Source organism: Hippopotamus amphibius, chromosome 12 (assembly GCF_030028045.1).
Source record: "Hippopotamus amphibius kiboko isolate mHipAmp2 chromosome 12, mHipAmp2.hap2, whole genome shotgun sequence".
NCBI classification, from domain to species: Eukaryota; Metazoa; Chordata; class Mammalia; order Artiodactyla; family Hippopotamidae; genus Hippopotamus; species Hippopotamus amphibius.
This window is the reverse complement of record NC_080197.1, coordinates 89,227,330-89,255,211: the sequence shown is the minus strand read 5'-3', so window position 1 is coordinate 89,255,211 and position 27,882 is coordinate 89,227,330. Positions and strand designations below refer to the sequence as shown.

Here is a 27,882-nt window from a genome sequence, read left to right as displayed (position 1 = left end):
CCCAGGGCCCTCCACCTGGCCCCGTGACCCTGGGAGTGAGGGCCTCGCTCACCGGGGGGCCTTGAGCACCTCGGGCGCCTTTAGGACCAGTCACACCAGTAGGACCCTGAAGAGGAAGGAGAGAGACAGTGAGGCCTGGTGGCCCTGGGGAGGGCTGTGGGCTTCTGGGCGCAGGGCCCGTCCGAGGCGCGACAACAGACTCCTGAGAGCCAGGTGCTCAAAGATGCAGCCTCCTCAGCACTAAAATCCCAGCCTGGAGAGGCTGTCCGAGGCAGGCCTGCTACCCCAACCAACAGGAGACTCGTGTTCTAGGAGACCTCAGGGAAGAGAAGCCCATCAGGTGTCCTCAGAGCCAGTCCAAGGTCTCCCAGGAGACTGGCTGCTCTGTCCTGGGCTGTCTGTCCTCAGGGAGACACAGCCGGTACCCTGTGCCCCGCCTCCAGGCCCCACCACACGCCCACACCCGTGACCATGAAAGCCAGTTTAGCTACTCGAACCCCACCTCCCTGCAGCCTCCCCCTCCCGCGTCTGCTGGGGGGAGGGCCCTACACACAGGTGGGCATCCCCCAGGCCTCCTAGTCCCCCCCGCGCCTGCCCAGGCCGTTCCCCCTCCCCCCCCAGCACTCCCTGCCCTGTGGAATCAGTGCCCGGGGGAGCTCAGGGTCACCCACCTGAGGCCCAGGAGCTCCGGAGGGGCCCTGAGGACCTGGGGCACCAGCGTCTCCTTTCTGGCCGGCTTCTCCTTGCTCGCCTTTGGCACCAGGCTGGCCGTCAGCACCCTGTCTCGGGAAGGAGGAAGCCACTGAGTGGGGGCAAATACTCCAGGTTCCTCCAGAAGAGCCAGAGACGGTGTGAGTGTGTGTGCACCCTGGGCCGGAACGCCGGGTCTCGGGTAGGATTGTTACATCACTGTGGAGACGTGGAAGGCGTGGAGCCATTCCTTCTTCTTTAAACCCTGTCTCCCCCTCCCCCGCGTGCTGGAAGGTGCCCTTGGGAAATGGCGCGGAGCTGGCCAGAGCGGAGGGCCTGGGAGGGAGGGTGGACAGAGATACTCACAGGAGGACCAGCGAATCCAGCGGGTCCGGGGGCGCCCGTCTCTCCACGTTCGCCCTGTGAGAGAAGAGGGCCAGGAGGAGTGAGGCTCAGCTGCCTGCCGGCTCTGTTCCCTCCTGGAGTCCAGAGCCCACTCTGGCCCAACCTAGCCTACTGCACAGTAACCCCCACAGAGAAGGGGGTCAGGAAGCTCCGTCCTAAATAAAGAGACCCAGGACAGAAGGCTTCTCGTGGTCAGAGGGTCTGCGGACCCAAAAGCCGTCCACCCTGATCACATCACGGGGAGGATGCACCTGCTGCCTTCCTTTCTCATCTCTCCTCCCACCCCCAGGCCCAAAGGGCAGGGAGGCAGCTGTGCTTGGGAGCCTGCAGGGCCAGTTACTCACCGGGGCACCACGAGCACCAGCCGTTCCTGCAGGACCAGGGGGTCCAACTTCTCCCTAAGGTGCGGAAGGGGGGACAGAAGACAAGGATGAGGGGTGTGGGGTCAGAGGGGGCCCTTCCAGAACAAAGTGTATCCAGGAAGCCCTGACAGTGGCGGGGGGCTCTGGCCTCCCCACCGACCCGCACGCAGCCTGTTTTCCCCTTGCTGCTTTGGCCACATGGCACCCTCCTCGGGGCCTTTGCTGAAGACACCCGCATCCCCATCTAACTGCTTGCCTTGATGGTGCACACAGCCGTGCTTTGCTTCTACGAAGATGCCCCCCCCCACCCCAACTCCCTTGCAGCCACTGGAGGGCAGGTGGGTCACAGTTGTGTCACAGTTGTCACGCGAAGGGAAGAGAGAGCGGTCTTTGGCAGGAGATGAGAGATTTGATGAGGGAGGCGAGGCAGAGCGAGGAAAGGGGTCCACGGCTCACCTTCTCACCGTTGGCACCAGCTGGGCCAGGGGGGCCAATGGGGCCAGTCAGACCCTGGGGAGAGAAAGGCGGAGTGAGGGGCAGGGAGAGGCAGCCAGGGATGCAAAGGGAGCAGGGAGCCTGGGGACCCCCCACCCAATGGACCTTGGTGCATCTTCCCATGGCCCCCAGAACTCCCTCTCACCCTGGGGCCCCCAGTTTTGACAAGAAAGTCCCTGCGGTTTCCCACACCGCATAACTGAGATAGGACCAGGGACCAGGCTCACACACACCCCTCTGTCCCCTGAGTGCACGAGGTCCCCTGCATCTGTCCCCATCGCAGCCCCAGGGAGCCTGCAAGCAGCGTCCACTTACGCGTCCACCGTCCTTCCCGGGGGCTCCCTCGGGGCCTTTCTCACCAACATCACCCTGTGGGATAGAGAAAATCAGGCCACCTCAGGGAGGCCCTCCAAGACCCCCTTTGCCAGCTCAGTGCCCGCCTGAATCAGGCTCCAGGCAGAGCTCAGAGCCTGGCCAGGAGGGATTTGCTGTGGTCTCAGGGTGGATGACAAGGAGTAACAGAAGTGAGATGGAGGGAAGTGTCAGGGCAGGATGTCACTAAAGGTCAAACAGAGAGCCTTGGAGGGGTCTCCAGGTTCCTCAAGAGGGTAACTGTGACCTTCACCCCCAGATGCTGTGGGGAGTAGCAGTGTGGGGAAGCCCAGCTGTGGGGAAGGCACACTTAGCCTGGTACTCACCCTGTCTCCCTTGGGCCCAGCGATACCAGCTGCTCCTCTCTCACCGGGCATCCCCTGCAGACCTGGAGGGCCCTGAGCCCCAGGGGGGCCTGCTGGGCCAGCTGCGCCCTGTGGAAGGGAGAGGGGTCTGTGGTGAGCAGCACTTACCCTGGGCCCCCCAAGCCCCCTTTCCTTCCCTTCTTCCTCTGCCCAGACCCCTTTCTGTCTCATCCTCCATCCCTCCCTCCTTCCATCTTCATTCCCCCTGAGCCCCCTCCCCTTCTGGCCCAGAGGACCCCTGCCAGCAGGACCCGCCTCACTTACCTTGGGACCATCCGTGCCAGGAGTGCCGGGGAGGCCGCGGGCTCCCTGGAGGCCCTGCGACCCGGGAGAGCCACGTTCCCCTGGGAAACCTCGTTCACCCTGTGGCAGAGACACCAAAGAGCAGTCAGGCAAGAGAGATGGGGTGGAGGCCGGAAGAGAGAGGAGACCCAGGAGAAGCCGGGAGGTGGGAGCTGAGCAGGGCCCCAGGATCTGGGGTGGCTGCGCTGCTGGGACAGACAGGCAGAACCACACAGGGAGAGGGCCGGCCCAACGAGGCCATGCAGAAATGGCCGATGGGACACTCACCCTGGGACCCACGAGGCCGGGAGCTCCAGCTTCACCAGGAACGCCCTGAAGAACGAAGAAGGATGTGTGAGAGACCAGAGGCCTTTCTGTCCCAGATTCTTGGCTGAGTGGCCCTCCCGCTGGGGGCTGAGCTCAGACTGTGGTCTGTGGAGAGCTGGGCGGCAGGTCCCGGACACTCCCCAGTCTCGTAGTGCCCCCCCCCCCCCCCGCCCTTGCCTCCTGGGCATCAGAATAGATCTTCCCACCTAAACAGGCTGCAGGTTCAAAGAGCCCCATACTCACCTGGTCACCTGGTTTTCCACCTTCACCGGGGGGACCGGGAGGGCCAGGAAGTCCCTAGAAGCCAAAGTGACTTCGTTAGGAAAGGAGTGCGTTTGCTGCCCCGCCCCGCGGGAACACCAGCAGGGTGAGAGTGGGTGTGTAGAGGGGAGGGGTGCAGGGAACACTCATCCCCTGGTCCCCCTCGAGGGGGCGCTGCGGGGCCCCAGAGCCCTGGGCGGACGAAGGTTGACCAGAAAGCCGGTCCGGCCACCTACCTGGAAGCCAGATGGCCCAGGAGCGCCCTGTTCGCCTCGTTCACCGGCAGGTCCCTACAGAAGGAGACAAAGGCAAGCTGAGCCAGCCTCCAGAGAACCTGGGAGCCTCATCCAGGCCTAGAGGGGCCTGGGGCTGGCCCGCAGGAGGGCAGGCGACACCTTCCCTCACTGCCCCAGCAACACGTGCGTGCCTTGCAGTTCTCCCACCAGTGACCCGCAGCCCCAACGACCAGGCTGGGGTCTGTACCGCATGCTCAGGCTGGGTCAGGCATCCCGGATCAGCCCAGACCCACATCTGTCAGCTCCACTGCTCCCCACCTCCACCCACCAAGCCCCTGCCCACGGGCCACCTGGAGAGGCTGGGAAGGTACTTACAGAGGGTCCAGGGGGGCCTGCAGCACCTGTCTCACCATCTTTGCCAGGGAGACCCTAGAGAGGAGAGAAAGGGGTAATGTAATGATACACTTTTCTTCAGTTCTACAGACCCCAGGACCAGGCAGGTGTACTATGTGGCCCAGAGTTTCCAGATGATCCCCCACCTGAACTCCATTTCCACACCTTCCCTTCCCATCCTTCCCTGACCCCCTCCTTTCCCTCCATCCTTCTCAGCATGGAAGCCTTCTTCAACTCCCTGGTCTGCTGTCAGCACCCAGAAGTCTTCCTGTGCAGACTCCAACAGGGCCCAGAGCAGCAGGGGCTCCGCCACAGGAATCCAGGCTGCCAACTAGGGGTCCTAGGAGCATGCCATAAGGATGCTCTCTCCTCACAGGGGTCCAGCCAACACCAAGGCACGGGCAGTGGGAGGGTACTTACTCTCAGACCAGGCGCACCAGGCAGTCCCTTTTCACCAGCTTTGCCAGGCTCACCCTGGAAGAAAGAGCGCAGGGCCATGAGGTGGAGGGCTTTGGCAGGAGTGGGGGTATGGCCAGCTGGGGAGACTGGGGCTTGGGGCCACTGCCAGATGGACAGCAAAGGCTAAAGTCGAGTATCAGCACCTCTCCTATGCTCAGAGGTGTGCACTGATAGCACTGCCCCATGGATCAATGTCATGGCTGAGAGGTTTCCCCCATCACATGCACTCCTGCGGGGCACGGGGGTCCAAGCTGCCCAGGGCACCATGGACCCCGCTCATCACGGCCCTCGGGTTAACTCTATTCAGGGCCAGCCCTTTCCCCTGGGGCAGGGAGCCAGTGGCACTATGTGGAAGGAAAGAGAAGGGCAGTTGATTACTTACATTGGCACCTTTGGGGCCAGGGAAACCCATGACGCCAGGCTGCCCACGAGCCCCCTGAGGACCTGGAGGTCCAGGGCGACCGTCTTCACCAGGGGCTCCCTGAAAGAGAGGACACCATTCTCAGAACACGGACACTCGACCACGTTCGTCCATCTAGTATCTACTAGGTGCCTACTGTGTAGCAGGCTCAGGGCTGGGCACTGGCCAGACACACACAGCAAGCTCGCAACCAGCAGCCCATATCACACACAGGCCCCGTCAGCGACAGGGCGCTGCTTAGAAGTTTTGTCCCTGAAAGACAAAGCACATCAGGCTTTGTCTTCCCCCAAAAGAAGGCCCAAATGCACAAGGGGGTGGCATTTTCAGAATTCACAGCCACTGCCCAGGCCACACATGGCCCTAGTACCTACCATCTGTCCCCCTCCCCAATTCTCAAAATTCACAGGCTGCCCCCACCCAACGCTGGTCTCTTTTTCCCACCTGCCTCCCCAAGGATTTCCCCAACCCTCCCCCCTGCCCCCCCACACACTACTCCAGATGGTGGACTTACAGAAGGACCAACTTTGCCTTGAGGACCAGCATCTCCAGGGCGACCAGTGAGACCCTTTGTTTGGGAGAGAGAAGAGGACGGGTATCAGGGCAGCCCCAGGACCTCCCAAACCTGCAGCACAGGGTTGGAGGGACCAGGTGGGGCATGGCCTGAGGATTCTGCTCAGTCAGAAGCAGTTCTGCTACTCACCCGGGCTCCAGGAAGGCCAGGCTCTCCAGGACGGCCAGGGTCACCGTTGGCTCCTTTGGGACCAGCAAGGCCGCTGGGCCCTCGCTCTCCAGGGGCTCCCTACACAAGAGGAGGCAGGGGCTCAGCAGAAAGCCATTTGACCAATGAGGTAGGGACCCCGGCCCCTGTTTCGCTACTCACCTTGGGACCTGCCAGACCATCCTGACCTGGGAAACCACGGTTGCCAGGAGCACCCTAGGAAGAAGTGGAGAGAAGAGGCAATGAGTTAGAGTGGCGCCTGACCCAACTGTGGCCGCAGAGAGCCTTGCCAGACTCCAGGGGGTCTTGTCCCACCAACCCTCCACCACAATTTCTGTGGAGCAGTGGCTACGGCCTGCAAGATTCTGAGAGATTAACTTCTTGGGCCTGTGCCCACCTTTCTGGGAAGGAACTCCAACTGTTTCATGTCATCCCGGGGGTGAGGGACACAAATAAGGAGAAGGTTCCCTACCCCCATGGTGGTGGATGGAGTAAAGAGGAGTTTGATGTCTAGAAGGCTACAGACTTGGCAAAGACCTGGAGCCGCGGGGACTGGACTTGCATCTCCAGGTCACACCCCAATGAGTGTAGAGACTCCTGGCCCACTTACTCTTTCTCCAGGGGGGCCAGCGGGTCCAACACCACCAGGCTCTCCACGGCCACCTCTTTTGCCTTCTTCACCAGCAGGACCGGGGGCTCCTTGGGGACCAGCAGGGCCCTGAGAACCAGGACAAAAGAGAAACAGGGTGAGTCTTCGCCTGGCCCTGGGGCAAGCCCCGGCCTGGCATGTGGAGGAGTGGCTGTGGCTGTTGTTTCAGGGCTGAGGGACCTGGGGAGGCAGGACCACAAAGGATCAGCCGGGGGAGAGCAGAAGTGGCCCCGTGGGAAGAGAGAGAGTATAAAGTTCACACTGGTCAAGCTGGTCAGGCCAAAGATGGAGCCAAAGCTGCATCAGCTTTTCAACCCTGTCATCTCTTCTCCAGCACAGCCTGAGAGGGCGCAGGTTAGGGCCTGCTGCTGTGCAGGTGGGCAGTGGGCCAAGGGTGGTGTCCAGGAACTCACCGGCTCTCCCTTGGGGCCTTGTTCGCCTTTGAAGCCAGCAATACCAGGCTCACCCTTAACAAAGGAGAAAGGCAGGTTCTCACACTCGGTTCTCTCCACGGCCCTGTCCCCACCTCCCGAAACCCTTAAAGGTGCCCCACCAAAGGACACGGTGTGAGTGCAGGAGGGAGGGATGGCAGGTTTGACTCGGGGGCACTTGGGGTTCACCCTGGATCTTACCGTTTGACCTTTCGGGCCCAGAGGACCCGTTGCACCTTGAGGGCCGGGTGGACCACGGGGCCCAGGGAAGCCGGGAGCACCAGCAATGCCAGGCGCACCCTGTCAGCGTGAGCAGAGAGAGGGGCATCAGGAGAGGGGCAAGGAGGGACTGACCCCACCTGGAGGAGCCAAGTCCAAGGGCAGCACTCACAGCAGATCCTTTAGCTCCAGGAATTCCGTCAGTTCCAGGGTTACCCTGAAAAAGGAGACAGTGTCATTATAAAATAAGCAGCAAAGAATAAACCCCAGCTACCTCCTAGCCCTCCCAGGCCCCAGGTCCAGGGGCTGTACCAGCAGCTGTCCATTCCAGGCATGGGCCTGCTGGACATTTCAGGGGGAGGACAGGCGATGGAGGGAGACATGACTCTAGAGATGGGTATGGGGGTGGCAGGCACTGAGCCAGGATGAAGGTTTGATGACTGAGGTGCCATTTCCCTCATAGCTAAGCACAGCCAAGTGTGCCAAGGCCTCAGACCCTAGACCCTTCGGGCAAAAGAAAAGCTACACTTACAGAAGCACCGGCCGGCCCGGGGGACCCAGGAGTACCAGGTTCACCGCGAGGACCTTGGGCACCTTCAGGACCTCGAGCACCGGTGGGGCCAGCTTCACCCTGGGAAGAGATAGGGAGGGATGGAGTGAGGACAAGTCAGGCGGACAGAGACCTTGTGGACCTGCAACAGTTCAGGGCAAGTTCAGGGCAAGCCGTACACACGTTCCAAAAGGCTGAGCCCTGCACATGGGCGCCCAGGTTCCCACACAGGCTGCCTGCCTGAGCTCGCTGCCCTGATGATTTCCTACCCCACCCACTCTCTCTCTCTCCCCTATATGGTGACCACCACAAGCAAGCACACGGTTTCCTGCTGTGTCCCGGCAGCGCCCATCAGAAAAGCCCAAGCTGGGGGATCCTGCCAGCCCAGCATCATGGGATGATGGACAGGTGCCTGCGATGGGCAGGTATCTCTACCTCCCCTTCCCCACCGATTTTCTCTTTTATTGAGGCTCTCGAACATATCAGCTTGGGGCACCACTCGGCTTGTATCTGGCTGGTGTGTGAACCAGGCTCGGGGCTAAGCGTGTTTGAAGGGAGCCAGAAAGCCAGGGCAAAAGCAAGCTGGGACCAGCGGCCCAACACTACTTTTCCCAACATGGCCTCTGCTTTTACTTTCGTTTTTTCCTGAAAGTTACAACTGGCTGCGATCTGGGCTCTCTGGATGGCGGAGTCCCTGGGGAAGACTGCTGACCTGGAGGGAGGGCAGAGCCTCCTCAGGTTTCTTCTCAGAACATTCTTGCTTTACTTTTGTAATTATTATTTTCTAAAGGTCAGGCCCCCTCACCTTCCACGGTCCCTCTTCACAATGGGTCTCCTTCACCCAGCTCCTGGGGCCTCAGACACTGTCTGGTTGCCATGGAAACCCCCAGGAGGGGAAAAGCAACCTGATGCCAATGACCGCATGGAGGCTCCTTATTCATCTCCTGGCAGCACCGACAGGGCACCGGGAGAGAATTCCCAGGGACACACGCGCATTGGAATCCCTCCTGGGCCACAGGGGCCTTTCCCTGAACTGGCTGGCCTCCCACTGGCCTCTATTAATCCCTGGAAGCACTCTGTTAACACAGCTTGGAAGAGTCAAGCCCCCCAAATGATGCAGGGGTGAGAGGGAAGCACGGAGCCATCTCTGAGCCCACTTCCTCCAACTCTCTTCTGGGTTTACGTTGGCTGAGCGTTGCCTTCTTTCCTTCGGTTCCTGGTCTTCTGCTCCCTCCCAGGTCTCAGATGTCTCCCCATCTTTTTCTGCCTTGTCTCACTCTGAAGCCGTAACTGTATCTCCCGCTTCTTTATCATTCCATCTTCCTTTCCCTTCCCGCTGGTGACGCTGCGAGATGCCTGGCTTTTCCCTTGCTTGCCTGGAGAGCAGCGGCGGAGCGGGGGCGGGGGGATACTCCTCCGAAGGGAAGGGGAAGAGGCACCATCCGGGGGGCAGTCAGCGAGGGCTATGGGGAAAGGGGGTTCCCGACTCGACGCGCAAGACACGCACCTTGGCACCGGGAGCGCCGGGGAAGCCAGGGCCACCGGCAGGACCCACGGGACCCTGGAGGAAGCAAGCGGAGAGAGAGGTAAATGCTGATTCTGGACAGGCCCTCTCCAGCCTCCACAGTGAGCCACTCCCACACCTCACATGCCTTCCCACCTCTGTACTGACATTACGCTACACCTATTGTGGCCGGAAGGCCCTGGACGAAAACTGTCCCCACTGCCAGGGTCCCCAAGCCTGGCTTCACAAGGCAAAGCAGGTTTCTGACTATATACATGGTGAGAAGGAGGTGATTCTTTCATCTCTCTCTGTATCCCTCCTCAAAAACTACCGAGAGGGTGGCTGAGAGAAATGAAGCGTTGCTTCAAAGCTTGTTCAACATGCTCTCCTAGTCATGAGACATCATTCCTCCTCCTTTCCAGAAGAGGCCAGAGCACGGCCTGGGTACTGCGTAAACACCGCAGCTTGCCTGGGCTGCTGACTGGGACTCAGGTGAACCGGCGGGAATGAAGGGAACTTACCGGAGGCCCTGCAGGGCCTGGCTGACCGTCGTTGCCCCGAGCACCCTGTGAATGAGAAGGAAACAGCCATTGTGAGAGGCGCCCACACACCCAATCCCTGCCTGCCCCAGCCCAGCCCACCCCACGGCGCCCCAGGGAGGCGGGCAGGTATGGGCCGCAGGAGGAAGTAGACCCAGGACCCTCCAAGGCGGCTTTGAGAACTGGGCCCACAGTGGGCTTGTTCTCAGCTTAACCAAGCTTTGGTAATTTTCCAGCTATTTCATCATTTTTTTTTTTTCAGAGTTCACATGACATGTAACCTTTATTATAGTTTCATACAAAATAGTTTCACTGCCCTAAAAATCCCCAATGTTCCACATATTCATCCCTCTCCCCTTCCCAGAACCCCTAATAACACTGATATTTTTAGTGTCTCCATAATTTTGCCTTTTCCAGAATGTCATATAGTTAGGATCATACAGTATGTAACCTTTTTTTTTACTGGCTTCTTTCACTTAGTAATATGCATTTAAGCTTCTGCTATGTCTTTTTATGGCTTAATAGCTTATTTCTTTTTAGTGCTGAGTAATATTCCATTCTCTGGCTATACCACAGTTTATCCATTCACCTACTGAAGGATATCTTGTCTGCTTCCAAGTTTTAGCAATTATATTTCATCATTTCTTAAACTGCCATTTAGACCCCAAATATCCCCAGCTTCAAGGCCAAGCTGTCATTTAAAGACTCAGTGAACTGGGCCAAAGGAAAATGAAACCGCCAAGCATCGACCCTAACGCAGTTCTTACCACCTGTCACAGCGGGAAGCACTTTCAGGACTCGGTTAACCTCCTTGGTTAAGGCTTGGTTAACCCTAGGATCTGTGTCCCCCGCCCCCAACGTACAAAACAACCTGCTTCTATTGAAAACAGAGAAGCTGCAGAACGTCTGCCACCAGCCAGGAAGAAGCTCTGTGATGGGGACAGGACACTGAGCACAGCCAGAGGACCACATCTGCCCCAAGACTTCTTTCACAGAAAGGCAAGCCTGCCAGCATTTCCTCTGCAGGCCTTTGAGGGTTTTCTCCTGGGTTTGTGGTGACCACCCCTCAGGGCCCAGGGGACCTTTAGGCTAGGCGAAGCTGGGCCTGGCGCCTGGTCCTTGGAGGAACTCAGCTGAGCCCCATCTGCCTGCCTCTGCCTTTCCTTGGAAGCTGAAGAAGGATGCTTTAGGGGGAGCTCCTGTTTTAAATAAGGCTCAAATCTTCCTCCTGGCTATGGTCCATTTCTCCTGACTGAGACTTCCAGGTTGGCATTGAAGAGGAAAGCAAGAGAAGATTTAACACAAGAAAATGTCACAGGGAATATAAAGCCTCAGCACTGGCCAGAGCCCCCTCTGGACTTGTGTGGCTGCTTCGAGAAGCACCCACCCTCCAGGGGTTAGCTAGAGGAGAGGCCTGGGCTGGCCGTGAGCGAGGGAGAGCTGCACTGCTGCCCGAGAGGCCGGAGCTGAGTGGGCACCCAGGGCTCCCCCTGCAGCAAGGCTGGGAGTGGGCACCGTCTGGCCCAAGGTGGGGGGCACGTGACCACAGCGGGCAGAGGCCAACCCAGCCCAGTCCCTGGCCAGGCCTTGACCCCCGGCCTGCACTTGGAACTACGTGACATTGTCAATCTTCTCTGCCAAATCCTGTGCACACCCGGCTCGCCTGACTATCACGGGGACAGGAATCAGCAAGGAGAAGCAGGAAGCAGGGCCTCCTGTGCTCGGGAAGGAAGGAGAACAGCTCGTCTGTGCCCCTCACGCAGTGTGGCCACCGTGGCTCCAAGCCTGGCCAAAAAGCCACAAGCCAGCTCTCGAAAATCTGCAGGGATGGCGGTGTTTCCCGGCAGGCCCCGTGCTCTCTAATCCCCTCACACAGAGTCACCCGGGGACATGCCACTTCAATAGCTCTGGCTGACACACGGGGGTCGGGGCTGCTTGTAATTTCGCTGATCTGCTTTTGAGGGAAATTTCCGCCAAAACAGATACATTATCTGGAAAGCAGGACAACCGAGGGAAGCTGATTTACTTTGGCCGGTCCTGCAAGGACCCACAGGGAGGGGCCTCAGAGCTTGGGTGGAGGGGGTGCGAACTCAACAGACAGCATAATCTTTCTCCAACACAGTTTTCATTGCATCACTCGCCTGACCAGGTGCCCAGGAGGGCCCTCTATTGCTAAGGGATCGGATCTAAACACCTGCACCCCCACTGCTGCAAACTCCCGTGCTCTCATCCCCCATCAACGAGAGGCTGCCAGAGTCTAAGGCTGCAAAGTGTCGTTTGTCTTAAGCTATTTAGCCGTTCAGTGCCTCGGTTTCTTCTCTAAAATGGGGAGGACAATAGAATCTACCTCGCAGGATTTGAGGGAAGATTGGATGAGACTAAGTATCTCAGGTATTAAACAGAGGACGTGCCCATGAAGCGGTGGCCACCGATATGTCCTCGTGTCACCAGCAGTGCAGCAATGTCAAGTACGTGAGTTGACCCTAGACTGTTATACTTTTTCAGGGTGGCATCCGAGCAACACAGAAAGAACAAAAAGGAGCACGGTACTACAGCCAATTTCGGTCTGTCCGTAAATTCAGACGGGATGGACTGGGGAGCGGGTGGGGCTGTTGAGGGGATTCCCAGGATAATCCAGACTGGTTAAGGAGACTCCTGCCCTCACCAACCAGCTCTCCCATGGCCCACTCCCAGTCCTCAACTGTGTAGACCCAGCCTGGGAATTTGTGACGGGCACACTCAGAGTGAATCCTCATGGGAGGATGATACTCTCTACACCTCGAGCAAAATAACCCTGAATGCAAGTGCCTCATAAACTCCAAAGTGCCAGGCAAATGGTGGCTCTGGGTCTTGTCAATTACTCACCGCAGCACCAGCAGGGCCAGTCCGTCCTCTCTCACCAGGCAGGCCGCGGGGACCCTGGAACACACAGCAGGACAGCACAAGCATGAGTTGACTCAAGGACACTCTGCACCATCACTGAACCTGCAGGCCCTTCCTGGACACTGGAGGGGAGGAAGCGTGCAGCACCTGGGAGTCAAAGGTGTGGATGCCCTGATCCCACCTTCCTGATTCAGGACCCTCCTACTACACCAAAGGTTCTTCTGCCACGGCAGCACCTACAGGTGCTCCTGTGGTTACCTATTGGGAGCCTCGTTATAGGTACAGCTTGCTTCCTGCAGTAGATGAGCTCCCCGAAATGTTGAAAAGAAACAGAATTTGTAAAAATTGAAGCACACCTTAAGTGTGTTAACAGGGCTATTCTGAGGAAATGTTGATGAAACCTTGAACAAATCATCTGCTTGATACATTGATCTGATTATAAGCAAAAAAGCAAAACCTACAAAATTGAAGATCGACTTTGCACAAAGGGAGCCATGGCGTTTACAGCGGAGCCACCTGCCAGGCTTCAGAAGGTATCTGAAGGGTGTCTGCAAGTCCTCCCAGGGCAATGCGAATACTCACCATTGGGCCTGGGGCACCGTTCTCTCCTGGGGAACCACTCTCACCCTGAAAAAAAGATACAGATGGTCAGTGACTGGGACCCCATTGCCAGCCCCCAGACAGCTCCCATGGAAGAAGCCGAAAGCTCTGGTCCTCCCAGCTAGCACTGACACCCCCAAACTTTAGTTCTGTGAGCGACACTTCCTGGAGCTCTCCAGACCTGTCCGTCCATTAGGACATAGAGCTGGTTGTCCTAATCCAAGCTGTTCAGACGTCCTAACTCCACTGAGCTCAGCAGCACCTCCTCATCGTCCACCTCTGTCCCCGTGTGCTTTTTGGTTCTTACCTTCACACCAGGAGCACCAGCTTCTCCCTTAGCACCATCGAGACCTGGGTAACCCTACGGGACAGGAGAAGACATTCAATCGCACTTCTGGGGACGCCAAATAGGAAGACTCATGTCCTCCAAAAGCTTTTTTCTCCCTCGATCAGGCCCTTCCTTCCAATACCCTCACCCATGATACTTACTCTGTGACCTTTGACACCAGGAAGGCCTGGGGTTCCTGGGAAGCCGCGAGCACCCTGCAAACCAAAGAGGAGATGCTCAGGGCACCTAGCAGAACTGGGTAAAGGCTGCCCTGGGCTGCTAGAGAGCCCTCGGTGGCCAGGGAGTGGTGGAAGCTCAGCACTGGGACCATCTTTCAGTCAATCCTAGAACCCCCCTTCACTGTGCCTCACCCCATCTTATGCAAAGTGGGTGTGACAACGGCCAGCCTCCCAGGGCCCATGCTGGGATCAGAGACATGGTCACCAGCACAAAGGTGTGATGTATGAGGGCCTGCTGGAATTTTAGGCGTGAGCTAATGGAATTGGATGAGCTGGGTGGGAGGCCACTGCCTTGGTGGCAAGGAGGGAGGCTCTGGTAACAAGGCTGGAGGTGGGAAAGGTGGGGCTTTACCTGAGGACCAGGAAGGCCTCTCTCGCCAGATTTTCCAGGCTTTCCAGCTTCACCCTGAAGGGAGAGGGATGTACCTCAGCTTCCTCAGAAGCCGCGTCAGCACAGCTAGCACACCAGAGCACCGTCTCTCCTCTCCGCCCACCGTGGCTTTGCCCACCTGCTTCCTCATCCCCACCCCCCACCCCCCCCTTCAGGTCCCAGACTTCCCTGAATGCCTTCCCTGTGTCACACAGCGGCCTGTGCCCTGAGCAAGCTCCTCCGCCCCCCAGGGCCTCCAGCCTCCCGGGTGGGCTCCCTGTCTCCTTTCATAGGTGCTGCTAACTGGCCTAGTGCTCCCTACCCTCAGAGACACTCGCTGTCTAATGGGATTCACAAGAGCAGCTCGCGTGCCAACGCTTGTCTCTTCCCTTCGTTTGCATCCCTTGCAGACATCCTGACTCAGGCTGAGCTTTTCCTAGCTCATTTACAATTAAGATAATGTTGGGCTGTTGAGTGGTTCTTTGTTTTTCCTTCTCTACATCTTTCCCCTTGTGTTTTCCCTCTCCCTTCTCAATTTCCCTTTCTGGAGCTAATGATGTTTTAATTACTTCCCTTCCCAGTGGGTCCAAAGCGGTCCCCAAGGCACGTGCAAGCTAAGTTGCCAGTGGAAATGTAGACAGTAGGCAAGGTAGACAGTAGGTAGAGTCCAAGTCTCCTACTGACCAGCTCTGTCCCTCAGGTTGCCTCCGCCCTGGGCCATGCTGAGAGCACATCTGTATCACTGCCCAGCACCCCCTTTCTGGGCCCTTTCAAGTGAGGCTGCCACTTGTTTGACTACTCAGGTGTACTCACGTCATCACCAGGTTTTCCAGGGGGGCCAGGAGGACCGCGAGGACCCATGGGACCCTACAAAGAAAATAAGAGAGTTTAAGAGATGGTTGGAGGGGGAAAACACCTAATCAGTGGACACAGCTTTGGGATTGTAACTTTTGGAAGCTAGTTCCCCTATAAAGAAAAAAAGATGCTAGAACCCTGGGACTTCGCTGGTGGTCCAGTGGTTAAGACTCCACGCTTCCGATGCAGGGGGTGCGGGTTCGCTCCCTGGTCGGGGAGCTAAGATCCCACCACATGCAGGCATGCTGCATGGCCTGGTCAAAAATTTCAACTGTATTCCAATTGAAAAAAAAAAAAAGATGGAAGAACCTACTTTGTGGGAGAGAGAGCAGAGGCACAGAGCAGATCACAGGGGGAGTCAGTGGCGAGCACAGCCAGGGGTGACCCAGAAAAAGGACTGAGATGACAGAGTTCTGGGTGGTTCTTGCCACATCTGGCTCTCTGCCGCCCCAGAGCTAAGAGGGGACATCTGGTTTTCCTTTGAGCCCTCCACTGCGGAAAGGGCTGGGCAGAGCCCGGGAGGTGACAGGACGGGGGTCTGAGTGGTACATGACTGGAGGCTCCCCACAAGGAGGGCGGGGCCCACACCGGTACTCACAGAAACGCCAGGTTCTCCAGGTTCACCAGGGTTGCCTTGAAATCCTTGAGGTCCCTAAAAAGTAAAGTGAGGACACCAGGTTGGTCTCCCAAAACTGACATCAGAGCTTGAAAGAATGTGTCTCCACGTTCCCAAAGGAAAGACCTAGTACTTACGGGAGCACCAGCAGGCCCTGGAGGTCCCCGAGGTCCCATGGGGCCCTGCATTGGAACAGAAAATAAAGTGCTTTACTGGCAATGCTTCACCCACTGCTTCCAGGGGGCCACGGCTTCGCAGCTAACAGCCCAGACAAAGGACAAGGAATTACTCTGTGAGCAGGGGGCCTGCAGTGGCTGCTCCCTCTCATTTCCCACTCCCCTCGCAACCATTTATTTTTATTTATAGGTACCATTTGGACAGAGAAGCTGGCCTTGCTTTCTCCTGGACAGCAGCCATGTTTACTAAAGTCTGAGTTTCATTTAGCATGTGCCAAGTGGGAGCTGCAGGGTTGAGGTTTCCTGCTGGAAGTCTTGTGAATGCTGGAGAACAGTGGCTGCTCTCTGCATTCTTCAGTTCTCATTCCAAGAGCAATAGCAACTGGCCTTCTGACAGATCAGCCTATATGCCCCTCTCCATCCTCATTCTTCTTAGTCACTCCAGCGCATCATTAAAACTGGCACCCATCACCATTAAAAACCAAATGCTTTGGGCTAGCTAAATGGGAGCTTACATAACCGATGGGGAAGAGCTGCTCTAAGCAATTATCTGTAAAGTGAGGTTGTCAGAGAACCTGGCTCTGCTAAGGGCCACCTCCTACCATTTTGGCTGCTAAGAACGGGTGTCTTTTCTTACCATTGGTCCCTGCATTACTCCCATCTGGGCGCCACCAGCCTTCTCGTCAAATCCTCCAGCCATCTGGGCAGCAAAGTTCTGCAAATAAACCCAACAACGTTAAAAGCTTGAGAGGCCCTGTGTTTTTCCTACTTGGCTAGGTAAGCTCTATCTGGATAGAAAAACCTCTACTTGGATAAACTCTAATTGTTGGAGACTAACCTAGCATTGATCAGAATTACTAATGATTCCTGAAAAATAGTTTTGGAAATGGGTTATTAGATGACAGCAGCATGATCATTTCCCTGGGAGACGAAGTGTTATTTGGAAGAGTATCTATTACTTGCATTTCACTTTATGTTTGTTTTTTAAAATTCTAAAATATTAAATACATTATTTAATATAAATTGAGAAATATAACTAAAAATATCACTTTTAAAATTTCTTTTTTTTTTTTTTTCTTTTCCAAGACTTCAATGCCCAGCAAAAGACTAAAATGAAGAGTCTTGAAATATTTCAGCAGTGGATGTCATAGGCATCTATGAGCCATTCAAGTTTAAAAATTTAAATCATAGCGAACATCAAAATGGCAAACCTGCAAAAACTGGGCAATAATATAATTTGTTGATTGGTTTGATTCCAAAAATGACTTTAGCCACACACCTTCACTCAGTGGGGCTCTTTCATGAGAATAAATAGTTGCTTGGAATGTACTTGGCAAGGATGAAGAGTCAATGTCTTCCAAGGACAGTGGTCACTCTTCTTCCAGGGAACTACAAGTGCCCAGTCACCCTCTCCCCCAACCTCCACACCCACTCCCAAGACCCAGCCACACAGTACAGATGCCAGGAAGCCAGGTAAGTGAAGACTTTCTTTCCAGAAACCCAGTGAGTGAAAAACGTCATCCCTTAGCACCACAATCTCATGCCTACGATGTGATGCCACTAAATTACAGGCCTGGGGGAGAAGCCCTTGGACAGCCTGTGTACACACTGCTGGCAGCCCTGGGAGCCAGCCAGGTGAGTGTGACTAGCAATTTAGAAGCCACACCTCTGGAGGGACAGCCTGAAGAAAGGGGACATAAGGATACTTACTCCACCAAGACCAGGGGGGCCAGGGGGGCCAGGAGGGCCAGGGGGGCCAGGGTTTCCAGGGGTCCCAGGCTCTCCATCTCTGCCACGAGGTCCAGGAGCACCCTTGGCAGAAAGAGAAGAAGGCCCAATGTGAAGCAGTGTTTATGCGACAACCATCCGTCTACAGGCTGCCCTTGAGGAGGTGGTCAGCCATTTGCAGAGGGGTTGCTTAAAGAACCTTGGGAGTCCACAAGGGTCAGGCAGCATTGTTTCTCTACTCACTTTTTCACCTTTGTCACCACGATCACCTCTGGGTCCTTGTTCACCTGCAGGTCCCTGAAAATGAAGAAAATATTGAGATGACAGCAAGACCAGGGACCTGCAGGTCAGTAACTCAAGGAAGGCATGGAAGAAGGGATTTCTCCCTTTCTTACCTGAGGCCCAGGAGGTCCTTTGGGTCCTACAATCTGTGAGAGAGAGACCCACAGGATGGCAAGTTAGAGGGGACCTCAAGGAAATGACCCAGTGAGAGCAGTAGATGCAACATGGGAGTATAATCTGTACTTACATCCTTGATGTCTCCAGGTTCTCCTTTCTGTCCCTGAAACATGAAACATTGTTAGGATTGAGTCAAGCAAGCCCACTGCGCCCCGAGCACAAAACCCTGCTCAGTAGCCCCTGCATCAAGGTGCCCTCTGAAACGGATCCCTGTTGGTGTCTAACAACCACAGGCTGAATGAACATGACATTGCTTCTAAAGAAGGAAATACAAAGGCAAATGAAAAAGCAAAAAACAACAAAAATCCTCACCTTTGGTCCTGGTTGCCCTGCAAATGGAAAAAAAAGAGAGAAGGAAAATGTAAGCTTCATGAGATGGAGCAGTACAACTTCTTGTCACTCAAACACTCTTTAACGGATCAAACAAAGAAAGGGACACAACCGGGGAAGGAGGCAGCTTCCTGTTACTCCACTGAGCCCCTCTGTTGGGGTGCTAGGGTCACTAGGGTCCTGAAGTTGCTGAGTTCCCATGAGGAAGGGCGATGACCCAGACTTTGTTATTCACAAGGCAGTCAGCATGCAGAAGAATGGGGCAGGGGCGGTACAACGAGAAAACAAAGAATGCAAGATCTCATCAGCCACCAGGAGAGAAAGCACCCAAAACTGAGACACTGAGAGGTTCAGTCTCTTCTCTTCCCCACAGGGTAAGAAGCCCCTCCCGTAGCCCAAGCGCCCACCCCCCAACCTCCCCCACCCCAGAAGAAGAGTCAGGTAGTTAGAAAGGTCTTACATTCAGGCTGGGTCTCCGTGAAGCAAGCACAAAAAAAACAGCAGAGCATAAGAGTTACAGAGGGCACTGGAGCCGGTGCCACCCCGAATCGATACCCCCCTTCCCGCTTTGTAGCAGCAAGTGGTAAAGGCGATCAATGCTTCACTCACACAGGCCCCCTCAGAAATGATCTAGGAAACTGGACCATCAAAGCAGCTTCCCCAAGCAGCTTTCCAGGGTGGGTGAAGTGTTAAGGAAAGGCAACTGCTCGCTTCCCTTTCAGCTGTCTTCTCTACTTGAGAAGGAAAGGAACGGTGAGGGCCACCCAAGAGGCCTAGGTGTGTGTCCCCACCCACCCTACAGGGAGAGAGGGGGTGTGTTCCAGAGCTGGGGAGGGGTCGCCTGCACACCTGCACATCCACCAGCCCCGGCTTCAGCTGGGAGTTAACAGCCTACCAGAGTGCAGGCACACGGGGCTCTGTCCCAGCCCCATCTCCGCCATTCACCACTAGAACTCCCAGACCCCAGCTCCTCCTTCTCCTAGGAACTTGCCTCTTAATTGGCAGTGAAAGCCAACAGAGGCAAAACCCAAAGGAAACTGCCACCAATGTTCCCTATTTCAAAAAGTGGGCCTGCCCTCTCTGTCTCCCTGTTGGCCAGCAGAGCTTGCTCCCTAGTGAAGACCATACATCTGGAGGCCTTCTACAGAGAAGCCAAGGTGTAGGTAACAGAGGAGGAGTTACACTGTGGTTTGGCCAGAAGGAGCACTGGATCTCCACTGTGGATCTAGTGATTTGCAGAGGTGATTCCAGCGAGGCTACTTATGTGGCATCACCTCTGTCCTCCATGTCTCGGAAGCATATGTTTTGGAGGTGTTGGGTGAGGAAGGACCCCTCTAGTGTGTCCGGCTCACTCAGTGTCAACCTGCAAGCGAGAAGTGGCCTTTCCTTTTCATCTCAGCTGCTGGGGTCCCATGGATAACCTGCCCCTGCTCTTCGCAGAGATGACGGGCATCCATGGCAGGGCATTTGCTGCCCCTGCGAGTAATTTATTTATGTGGAACAGGAAATAAATAAATTACAACCACTGGCAGTGGTGAGGTCAGTTGAGCAGATGGGGCAGCACTCTCCGAAGGGGGTCTCGGGGCTGAGGCAGTCTTTCATGTCTTCACAGATTATGTCGTCGCAGAGGACAGTCCCAGTGTCACAGACACAGATCCGGCAGGGCTCAGGCTTCCACACATCTTTATCATTATACCTCTGCCCGTCCTGCACACAGCTGCCAGCCTTCTCTGCACCGGGGGTGGGGCAGGAGAAGCAGAGAGCCAAGGGAAGGAGGGGGTGAGGAGCCAGAAGAGAAAAAGAGAAAGAGGTTGCACGTCAACTTGACATAATTCAGATGCTGAAGAATGCGGGCTCGGGCCACTCGAACATAGAGAACTTGGAAATCATTTTTCGAAGACACCATTCATTCTTTCACGTCGTCAACAAATATTTATAGTGTGCCTTGCACGCTGCTGTCTATTCACCCGTGAAAATCCTGACCCGGCAGGGAAGGTGAGGCGGCCGACTATGCCCATATTGTCTTCAGGCAACAGGCATGGGGGAGCCCTGATGATGTGGGGGGTTAGGGGCACGTTAGAGCGGGAGCAGGAGGAGATGAGCCTCTGAATGGGAACTCCGAACTGTAAAGATGGGAGGGGGAATTGGAAAGACGCCCCCACCCCACCACCCCCAGCACAGGAACAGAGGCCTCCTTTTTCCTGCCTTCCTCTAGGAATCATGGGAGTTGCTAAAAACAACTGACAACTAAAATTCAGAAGGCATGGAGGGAATTCTACCCACAGAAATTAGACCCTATAAACAGCCAGTGTCCAGAAGTGATACGTGGGGGTGGGGTGCGTCTGAAAAGAGGAGCTATTAGAATTAGGATCTTGTTCCATTCTTTAAATCATATTAGGATTAGGACCAATTTGGGGAAGGGGATAGACCCAGTTAAACAATACACCTGGGATCCCAGCGTGCTAATAAAATGCCCTGGGAGGCAAGCAGGGCCAAAGAACCCCTCCCCCCGCGGCGGGTGCTGATCTCCAGCTGTCGTCCTCCCTGGAGAGACCCTGCTTCCATCTGAAGACAACAGCCCAATTTGAGGAAGCGGGGCGTGGAAGGCGGCTTTGAAGGCCTGGTCAGGGCTAAGATCAGCCTGTCCAGGCCTGGCCTCCTCCAAGAATGCAGACCAAGAACGACACGGACTAGTCCCTCTCCACGAGCGCTCTGCCGTCTGGAATGCACCCTGCACACGACGCCGGTGCTGACAAGAGCGCTGGGGAGAGCCGGGAGCGCCAAGCGCGGCAGAGCCCGCGCCACGTGCTAGGGCGCGCCCAGTGCTGTTTTTCTCATCAAAATCCCCAAAGCACCGGCGACTGCAGGGGTGGAATACTAGGAGAGGGCCACAGACCCGGTGGGCGGAGAGAGAAACGGGCCTGCCCCCTACACTTTAAGGAGACTCTGAAGGGTAAACCTTTTCTTTCTTTTTTTTCCACTAGAAAAAAATCCACGCAGCCCTTAGGCAAGATAATCACCGGGAGGGGAGGGGGAATCCTAGGGTATATACAGATGTTGCTGGCGCACACCCACCGCTAAAATAGGTGGAGCTGAAGAAAGCGAGCGGTGGGGAAGGAGGAGGAGGAGAGGTTATTGGTCACCCTTTCGGACCAAGGAAGAACCCACCCTCATCCAAGAGGGGCCGTGGGGGGCGAGAGGAAAGTGCTGGGAGAGGGGGGCGCATCCTGAAGGCGTGTCAGATTTCCCTCGAAAGGGCGGCCTGGGATGCGCCGGCGCAGGGGCGGGGCCGGCAGCGCTGGGTGTGAGAGCAGTTGGGTGACTCTCTGTGGCTGCGGCTGTGGACACGGCTCGCCCACAGACACTGGGGGTGGGGTGGGGTGAAAAGTGGGATTCAATGACTGCCCCAGAAAGGAGCCAGCGCCGAAACCGGATCCCCTAGGTGTGGACGGAGGAGCCCAGCACCACCATAATTGCTGTTCGAAACGGCTGCCGATAGCATCCCGGAGCGCCCGATCGGGTTCCCCTCATTACCGCAGAGCCATATAAGTGATTCTTTGTAGCAGGCCAATTAAAAAGTTACCTCTTTCGGGGAACTGTTTTTGCTTCGCAGCGGCTTTGCGCAGGGCTGGAGCCCGGGAGGTGGCGGCGGGCGGGCACAGGGGGGCATTGTGGGAGAGGGGGTCGGGGAGTCCGGGGGAACCCACCGGACCTCGCCTCTCATGAATGGGGCTTTTCTCGAGCGCACACAGAGCCCGATTCACAGGTCTCCGCAAGGAACCAGTTTAAATAAATACGGGCAGCGTTTCAGCCCCATCTGGAAGCCATCGCTGCCAATCTCCCAACGCAAACAAGCCTCACAAAGGAGGATTGAGGTCTCTCCCCTGAGCCGAGGGGCACTTTCAGAGGCGAGGGCTGTGAAATGCAGATGTGGGTCAAAGACGCTGAAGCTAATACGTTTCTCAAATTTGTGGAAAGATGGGGAGGAGGGGCGTGCCCGTGTTCTAGGTTTCTGACATTCCTGACGTCCACGCACACTGCGTCTTTCCCCACGTCACGTCTTTGGGTCCGCTGACCCAGGGGAGGGGGTTACGGAGCCGGGACGCGCCAGGGCTCCACTGTCAGCGGCTCCAGTGCACTCCCCCTGGGGAGGAGGAGGAGCGACTGGAAGATTTGGGCCCAAGAAACTGTGGAATTCACTCCCTCCTAGGAAAGTTGCGGCTCTGACAACACTCTGCCATTTAAGTGAGCGCCTCTAATACCAGATGGAGAATTTGGGAATTATCTTAGAGTCATCTAGCTAATTCCATTGCGCACTAAGGCAGAGGTCAGTCAAGAAGACAGCTTTGTGAGTGTGTACCAGCAAATTTAGGACAAATATATAGTCAGTCCGAGCTGGGGCCACTTATAGACCCACCGTATTCCAACAAGTGCCCGGGAGCACGCCTCCAGCTTAGTGCACCATCCGACGCCCTGGGCAAAATCTCTTGCCCGGGGCTCCTTGCAGCTGCATCGCGGGCTCCGGCCCTGCCCCTCTCCGGGTCAACCACCCTAATGGACAGAAAGTCCTTCTGGGCCCGCAGCCTTCTAAACTGTCTCTGGAGATAGCCTTGCGGCAGGACAGACGGCAGAGGGCCTCGTCGGCAGACGGACTTTGATTTCCATTACCCCCACCCCCCTCAAAAAAAATTTCTCCTGCGATTGATTTACAATCTGTAACATACAAAGACAGGGCTGGAATCCCAGCCGTCGGAAACGTGCCCAAACACGTGGAAAAAAAAAAAAAAAGTCTTCTCTACCTAATACACTTTCCAGGCTTCATTTGTCCTAAATATAATCCCAGACAATGGGACTTTACCAAAGGAGGCGATGGAAAGGTGCAGCTCGAACCGCCTTTGGACCAGACTGTAAAACTGCCATCTCTAATTATATGCGATTGAAACTGTTATAGCAATCGACCGACCGTGTCCCCCTCCTCTGCTACACACACACACACCTGGCAGAGCCTCAGTTAGTTACAGAAACTTTTAGAAAAGTAACTCACTGTAGTACCTGGGCGGGGGTGGGGGGTGTTAGGGGGGAAGACGGCGGGGAGGGGGCGCTATTTTCCCGGGCGTTTGAAAAGCACGGTCTGGATGGAATGTTATCGCCTTTCAGATGGCCTCTCCTACGGGAATTTTCTGTATCTTTTAGAGGCAAGAGGAAAGCCGAGATGCGAAGAGGGCTGCACTTTGCTCCTGGGCCAGCCGTGAGGGGGAAGAAACCCGCGAGAGGCGCTGAGGTCTCAGAGTGTCTCTCCGAAGCCCTTCTTTGTGGCCTCGGATTTCAGCCCACCAGTTTCAGATCATCTCCTTTGTCTAACTTCCCTTTGAACCCTCAGACACCAACCCCCGGACACTACTGGGAATTCAACCCCTGGGCGCTTGCTCGCTTCTCCGCTCGTGCTTTCTCTCCTGATTTTCCGAAGCTCGATGGGCCACAAGCTGTTTTACTGAACTCTGTTTCGGTAAGGCAAGTTGTGTGCGTGTGCGCCTACTTATCAAAGCCGGTGGAAAAAAGCGCGCTTAAATCTGTGCGCAAACCTCTGACCCGACGCTTTGCTTGCTTAGTATTCCTGCGCGATGTAGGGACCTGCAGATGCCTTGCCACCCCTACCCGCACGGCGGACGCTCGGACGGAGCCCCTGACTTGCAGAACTCCGCTTGGTGAGCTTCTGCGCATCCTGCGCCCGTCGCGGCGCGCCTTGACCCCGGAGCCGCTCTAACTCCGACCCGCGGGCTCCGGGGCGCGAGGGGGCCAGGGAGGAGGATGCGGAGGGACGGCTCGGAAAGGTGGCAGGCAGGGGCGTGGGCCACTTACGGACATCCTGGCCGTGACACCGAAGGACAGCGGCGACGAGCAGCGTCAGCAGCACCAGCGTCTGGGGAGCCCCGAGGCGGATCATGGCTCACCGCGGGGCCTGGCGGAGCCGGGCCCGGGCGGAGCGCAGCGAGGCGGCAAGAGCACGGTGTGGGTCCGGGTCTCTACCGCGTCCTCATGCAGGAGGCCCTCGGAACAGGAGGAGGAGGCAGGAGACCCGGCGGCCCAGCAGCGCTCTGCGTCTTCTCCCCGCCGCGGCGCCCGTTATATGCGCCCGGCCCCTCTCGAGGCTGGCGAGCTTGCCCAAACCGCGGGCCGCCCCCGGCCCCCCGCGGGGTTGTAACCCGAGACCCCGCCCCCCGGAGCCCGCCCGGGCCCAGCCAGAGCCCACACCTGCCCGGGCAGGACCCCCCTCTCGGCTAGCCCTGCTTCCCGCCCCCCACCCCTAGTGTGCCGAGTGGCCTGATCGGGCGGGGCGCAGAGACGGCCCCTGTACTCCCCCCGACCCGGGGCTGCGGCGCTGCCCTCTCCGACCACAGGCGGGAAGGGGGGCCTCCGGCCCCTCCCCTCGGAGTTCTGCCCGGATTGGAGAGGCGGGGGGTGTTTGTCGAGGCGCAGGCCGCGAGCCCTAGACCGTGGACGGAAAAGACTTGGGAGGGAGGAGGGGACGAGGTAGAAAGGAGCATCGGGGGAGGGAGAGAGGGGCATCGCGCTGGGACCTTGAGCGGGCGGCGAGGGGAAGGGCGCAGGGGGAGCCCACGAAGTAACTGGAGTCCTAAATCTTGGAGACTGGCAAGCAGGGCCAAGTCTGGGGGTCGTCCCAACCTATCTTCTAGCCGCTTCTCGGAGCACCTGGCCCCTGGACTCCCACCTGGAGATTCAGAACGAGAGCCTCCCCAACCCTTCCCCCATCCAGCCATGCGATGAATGGGCCTCCTCTGGAACCTCAGCAGACGTTGACCGGAGCCGAGCGCCAGGAAAGGGGCCAGTGTGTTACAGCACAGAGGGAGACCTATGTGAAGGTGTGGGGGGCGGGGGCAGGCGCTGGGGAGGGGGCTCGAAGAGACACAGAGGACGGAGGGAGGCGAGGCTAAACCGTGCGCGCTGCCGAGGTGGGGGACTGTCTAGTTCCAGGCTCAGACCTGGTGTCTGCTCTTCCTGGCCGGGGTCTGGGGGTCCTAGGGGGGTGTGGGCGCTGCCGGCCGGGTTGAGCAGTTCTGGCCAGGGACAGTCGGCCACTGCTGCAGCCCTGGCCAAGGAGGGAGGAGGCCGCTCCAGCTGGACCGAGTTCTGTGAGCCAGGGGAGAAGCCAGAATTTCCTAGTTGGCCCCCAGGCCCTCACTTCCCACCTCATCTCACCTTCCCAAGTGAGTGCCCTCTGGCACCTTGGCCCAAATGCTGCCTTCTCCTCTGGGCTCAGCTGTGCTCTTCTCTTGGCTTTGGGTGTCTCCATTAATACCAGGGAGGAAAAGCCCCCAAACAGACCTTCTTCCTCTTGAGTAAACTGTTTTCTATCCCTGAGGATTGTAAGGTCCCCCAAAGAACTGTAGGCAAAAATGCAAACTTTCATGAAACTCAGAATTTGGAGTTTGACTTAACCAGAACTCTTCTCCCCAGCAGTAGGGTTTCTGCAGTGCTTTCCTCCTAGAAGCTGAAGTTGCTTAGAAGCTGCTTCTCCCACCCAAGCCTCAGGCTTCACAAGGAGACTCTGGGCTTCTCCTCCCTCTCTCCACCCCCTGGAGTTTTGAAGCTTCTCAGAGTAGAGTCCTGAATTCCAAGTGTGCAGAATTTCAGTGCAAGTGTGCTGGCTAGAAAGTGAAGGAACTTGCATTGTTTAAAGAAATACCTCCACACTTTGTGTAGTCTGGATGGAGGTGGGTGAAGGATTTAAAGCACTGGTTCAACTGCTCCTCTACCTGCTGTCTGCCTTCCTTGGCTATTTTCCCATCCTCCTGTTCAAGGCCTTGCATAAAGCTTTGAGCCTTGCCCCAGCCTCTGCTGGGAGAAAGCCAGTCTCACCCCTGAGGTGTCTCAGGCCCTCCTTGGAGCTATGGGTCCTATCTTCTCTGCCTGGAAGGTAGAATGACCAAATCTTACACATTTCTCAAGACCCCCTAAGTTTAAGCCCCTCTGAGAGCCTTCTCTGATATCCCTAGAATGCAGTGTCTCCCTGCCTTTCTGAATCCCTCTGGCATTTACAGGCTGTATCCACAACTATATTCTAAGCTACATACTTTTTGGTGTGGTTTTTATTCTCTCCCCGCCCCACCCCGTATTCACTGGTCTTATCTTACCGATGAGCCTTGGGGACAAAAACAGTGCCTAGCACAATTTTAGCACATAGGAGGATTTAAGAAAACCCCTGTGGACTAATGCATTTAGATGCAAAATATGATTCATTTTCTGATACAAGCAATACATAGGCAGCTATACAGCTAGGCATTTATACAATTGGTCTCAAATATAAGTGGCCGTAAAAATTCAACTAAAAGAAGAGTTTGGGTGAAAACACTAAAATAGATGAAAAAATTGAAGTCTGTTTCAAAGTGATCCAGTTCAGTGGGCAACAAAGTGACACTTCTGTTGGTAAGTTGCTCTTGATTTTGTCCTTGAAGTCTGTGATTCATCTTTGCAGTGAACTACATCTATATATATGAACTCTGGAGTCTTTCTAGTAATAATGGTTCATTTGTGAATACAAAATTTAGTTCTCTACTCCCCATGGGCGGAAAAAAGTTTTTTCATCAGAGATGAGAATTGACAAAAGCAAAATAAGATTTCAATTGACAGAGACAAAATAAACTATGGAAATTATTTAAGTTCTAAAGTCAACTAAACTCAAATATTAATATTTCACCCACCCATGAATCCAAACGACTACATTTTAAAAACCTCTAATTTGTGACTCAGACTAGGACTGAACCTATATGTGGGGTGAAAAAAAAATCACTGATTTGGAGATTACTCACCCAGCAATCTCACTATCCAGAACATAGCCAAGAAACTGAAAAGAAGGAGAAATAAACCTGTGAGCTGTGGGGAGAAGCAGCACTCGGGATTCTGAGCAGCCCAAATTTGTGTTATGTGCTAAAGCATATGCATTTTATGTGTAGTAGAGTCCCTCTTACTCTGTGTCTATTAATTCATAGTTTAGATCTTTCATTAACAGCTAGTCATCTGACCTCACCAATTAGATGCGAAAAAATTGAGGTAAGATAGGAGCACAGTTAATGAAACACAGTAAGAACAGCAAGAAGGGACGATAAGACAGGAGATAGAAAAGGAACCAATAAAAACTATGGTTGTCTAGGGCCAAGAGGCTAGGGGTCAATAGCCCTGCAGTCCTCAGTGGTTCCAGGGAGTATCCTGGGTTTATAGCATCTGCTGCTGTCCCTGTGCTTCATCTGATGAAGTTAAACATCCAATAAAATGTTAACTCAAGTTTAATGTGGTCTCTTCGGGGAGACAAGGAAATCTTCATTCCATTTTAGAAAGGTTTCCATCAAATATAATGAAAATAAATGTTCGTTCACTAAATGTGAAAAATCTTGTATCTAGCAGTGTTGGATGAGAAGCACTGCAATGTCTAGAACTGTAGAAGTGGAATCAAAAAGCTGCTGTTTTCCCTCACTTAGTGGAAGAAAGGCATCAATAGCTAAGGATGACGGTCCCATGTGGCCTTCATCGTTCACTTACATCTTTAAGTATGGCAGCCTTGGTGGAACAGTTAGAAATTAAACAGACACAATCAGTGTATCCCC

The 27,882-nt window shown here is 55.6% G+C and overlaps 1 protein-coding gene across 2 annotated transcripts in view; it reads right to left on the bottom strand.

The window, feature by feature from the left end:
- Nucleotides 1-24,232, bottom strand: part of COL2A1 (collagen type II alpha 1 chain) — a 31,130-nt gene extending 6,898 nt beyond the window's left edge. The window contains exons 1-40 of one of the 2 annotated variants that reach the window (XM_057701533.1): nucleotides 24,122-24,232; nucleotides 19,786-19,992; nucleotides 18,245-18,261; nucleotides 18,003-18,035; nucleotides 17,869-17,901; nucleotides 17,717-17,770; nucleotides 17,456-17,557; nucleotides 16,383-16,460; nucleotides 15,707-15,751; nucleotides 15,552-15,605; nucleotides 14,912-14,965; nucleotides 14,081-14,134; nucleotides 13,651-13,704; nucleotides 13,469-13,522; nucleotides 13,144-13,188; nucleotides 12,544-12,597; nucleotides 9,661-9,705; nucleotides 9,143-9,196; nucleotides 7,618-7,716; nucleotides 7,258-7,302; nucleotides 7,068-7,166; nucleotides 6,849-6,902; nucleotides 6,397-6,504; nucleotides 5,949-6,002; nucleotides 5,769-5,867; nucleotides 5,580-5,633; nucleotides 5,030-5,128; nucleotides 4,609-4,662; nucleotides 4,171-4,224; nucleotides 3,796-3,849; nucleotides 3,542-3,595; nucleotides 3,260-3,304; nucleotides 2,954-3,052; nucleotides 2,651-2,758; nucleotides 2,268-2,321; nucleotides 1,914-1,967; nucleotides 1,440-1,493; nucleotides 1,057-1,110; nucleotides 672-779; nucleotides 53-106 (exon numbers count right to left, since the gene is read on the bottom strand). In XM_057701533.1, the coding sequence (XP_057557516.1) occupies nucleotides 53-106; nucleotides 672-779; nucleotides 1,057-1,110; nucleotides 1,440-1,493; nucleotides 1,914-1,967; nucleotides 2,268-2,321; nucleotides 2,651-2,758; nucleotides 2,954-3,052; nucleotides 3,260-3,304; nucleotides 3,542-3,595; nucleotides 3,796-3,849; nucleotides 4,171-4,224; nucleotides 4,609-4,662; nucleotides 5,030-5,128; nucleotides 5,580-5,633; nucleotides 5,769-5,867; nucleotides 5,949-6,002; nucleotides 6,397-6,504; nucleotides 6,849-6,902; nucleotides 7,068-7,166; nucleotides 7,258-7,302; nucleotides 7,618-7,716; nucleotides 9,143-9,196; nucleotides 9,661-9,705; nucleotides 12,544-12,597; nucleotides 13,144-13,188; nucleotides 13,469-13,522; nucleotides 13,651-13,704; nucleotides 14,081-14,134; nucleotides 14,912-14,965; nucleotides 15,552-15,605; nucleotides 15,707-15,751; nucleotides 16,383-16,460; nucleotides 17,456-17,557; nucleotides 17,717-17,770; nucleotides 17,869-17,901; nucleotides 18,003-18,035; nucleotides 18,245-18,261; nucleotides 19,786-19,992; nucleotides 24,122-24,206 (2,679 nt within the window). In that variant the 5' untranslated portion in view covers nucleotides 24,207-24,232. The remainder of the gene's footprint in view (nucleotides 1-52; nucleotides 107-671; nucleotides 780-1,056; nucleotides 1,111-1,439; nucleotides 1,494-1,913; nucleotides 1,968-2,267; nucleotides 2,322-2,650; nucleotides 2,759-2,953; nucleotides 3,053-3,259; nucleotides 3,305-3,541; nucleotides 3,596-3,795; nucleotides 3,850-4,170; nucleotides 4,225-4,608; nucleotides 4,663-5,029; nucleotides 5,129-5,579; nucleotides 5,634-5,768; nucleotides 5,868-5,948; nucleotides 6,003-6,396; nucleotides 6,505-6,848; nucleotides 6,903-7,067; nucleotides 7,167-7,257; nucleotides 7,303-7,617; nucleotides 7,717-9,142; nucleotides 9,197-9,660; nucleotides 9,706-12,543; nucleotides 12,598-13,143; nucleotides 13,189-13,468; nucleotides 13,523-13,650; nucleotides 13,705-14,080; nucleotides 14,135-14,911; nucleotides 14,966-15,551; nucleotides 15,606-15,706; nucleotides 15,752-16,382; nucleotides 16,461-17,455; nucleotides 17,558-17,716; nucleotides 17,771-17,868; nucleotides 17,902-18,002; nucleotides 18,036-18,244; nucleotides 18,262-19,785; nucleotides 19,993-24,121) is intronic. The other variant, XM_057701534.1, reaches the window with a different exon arrangement.
- Nucleotides 24,233-27,882: the final 3,650 nt, after the last annotated feature.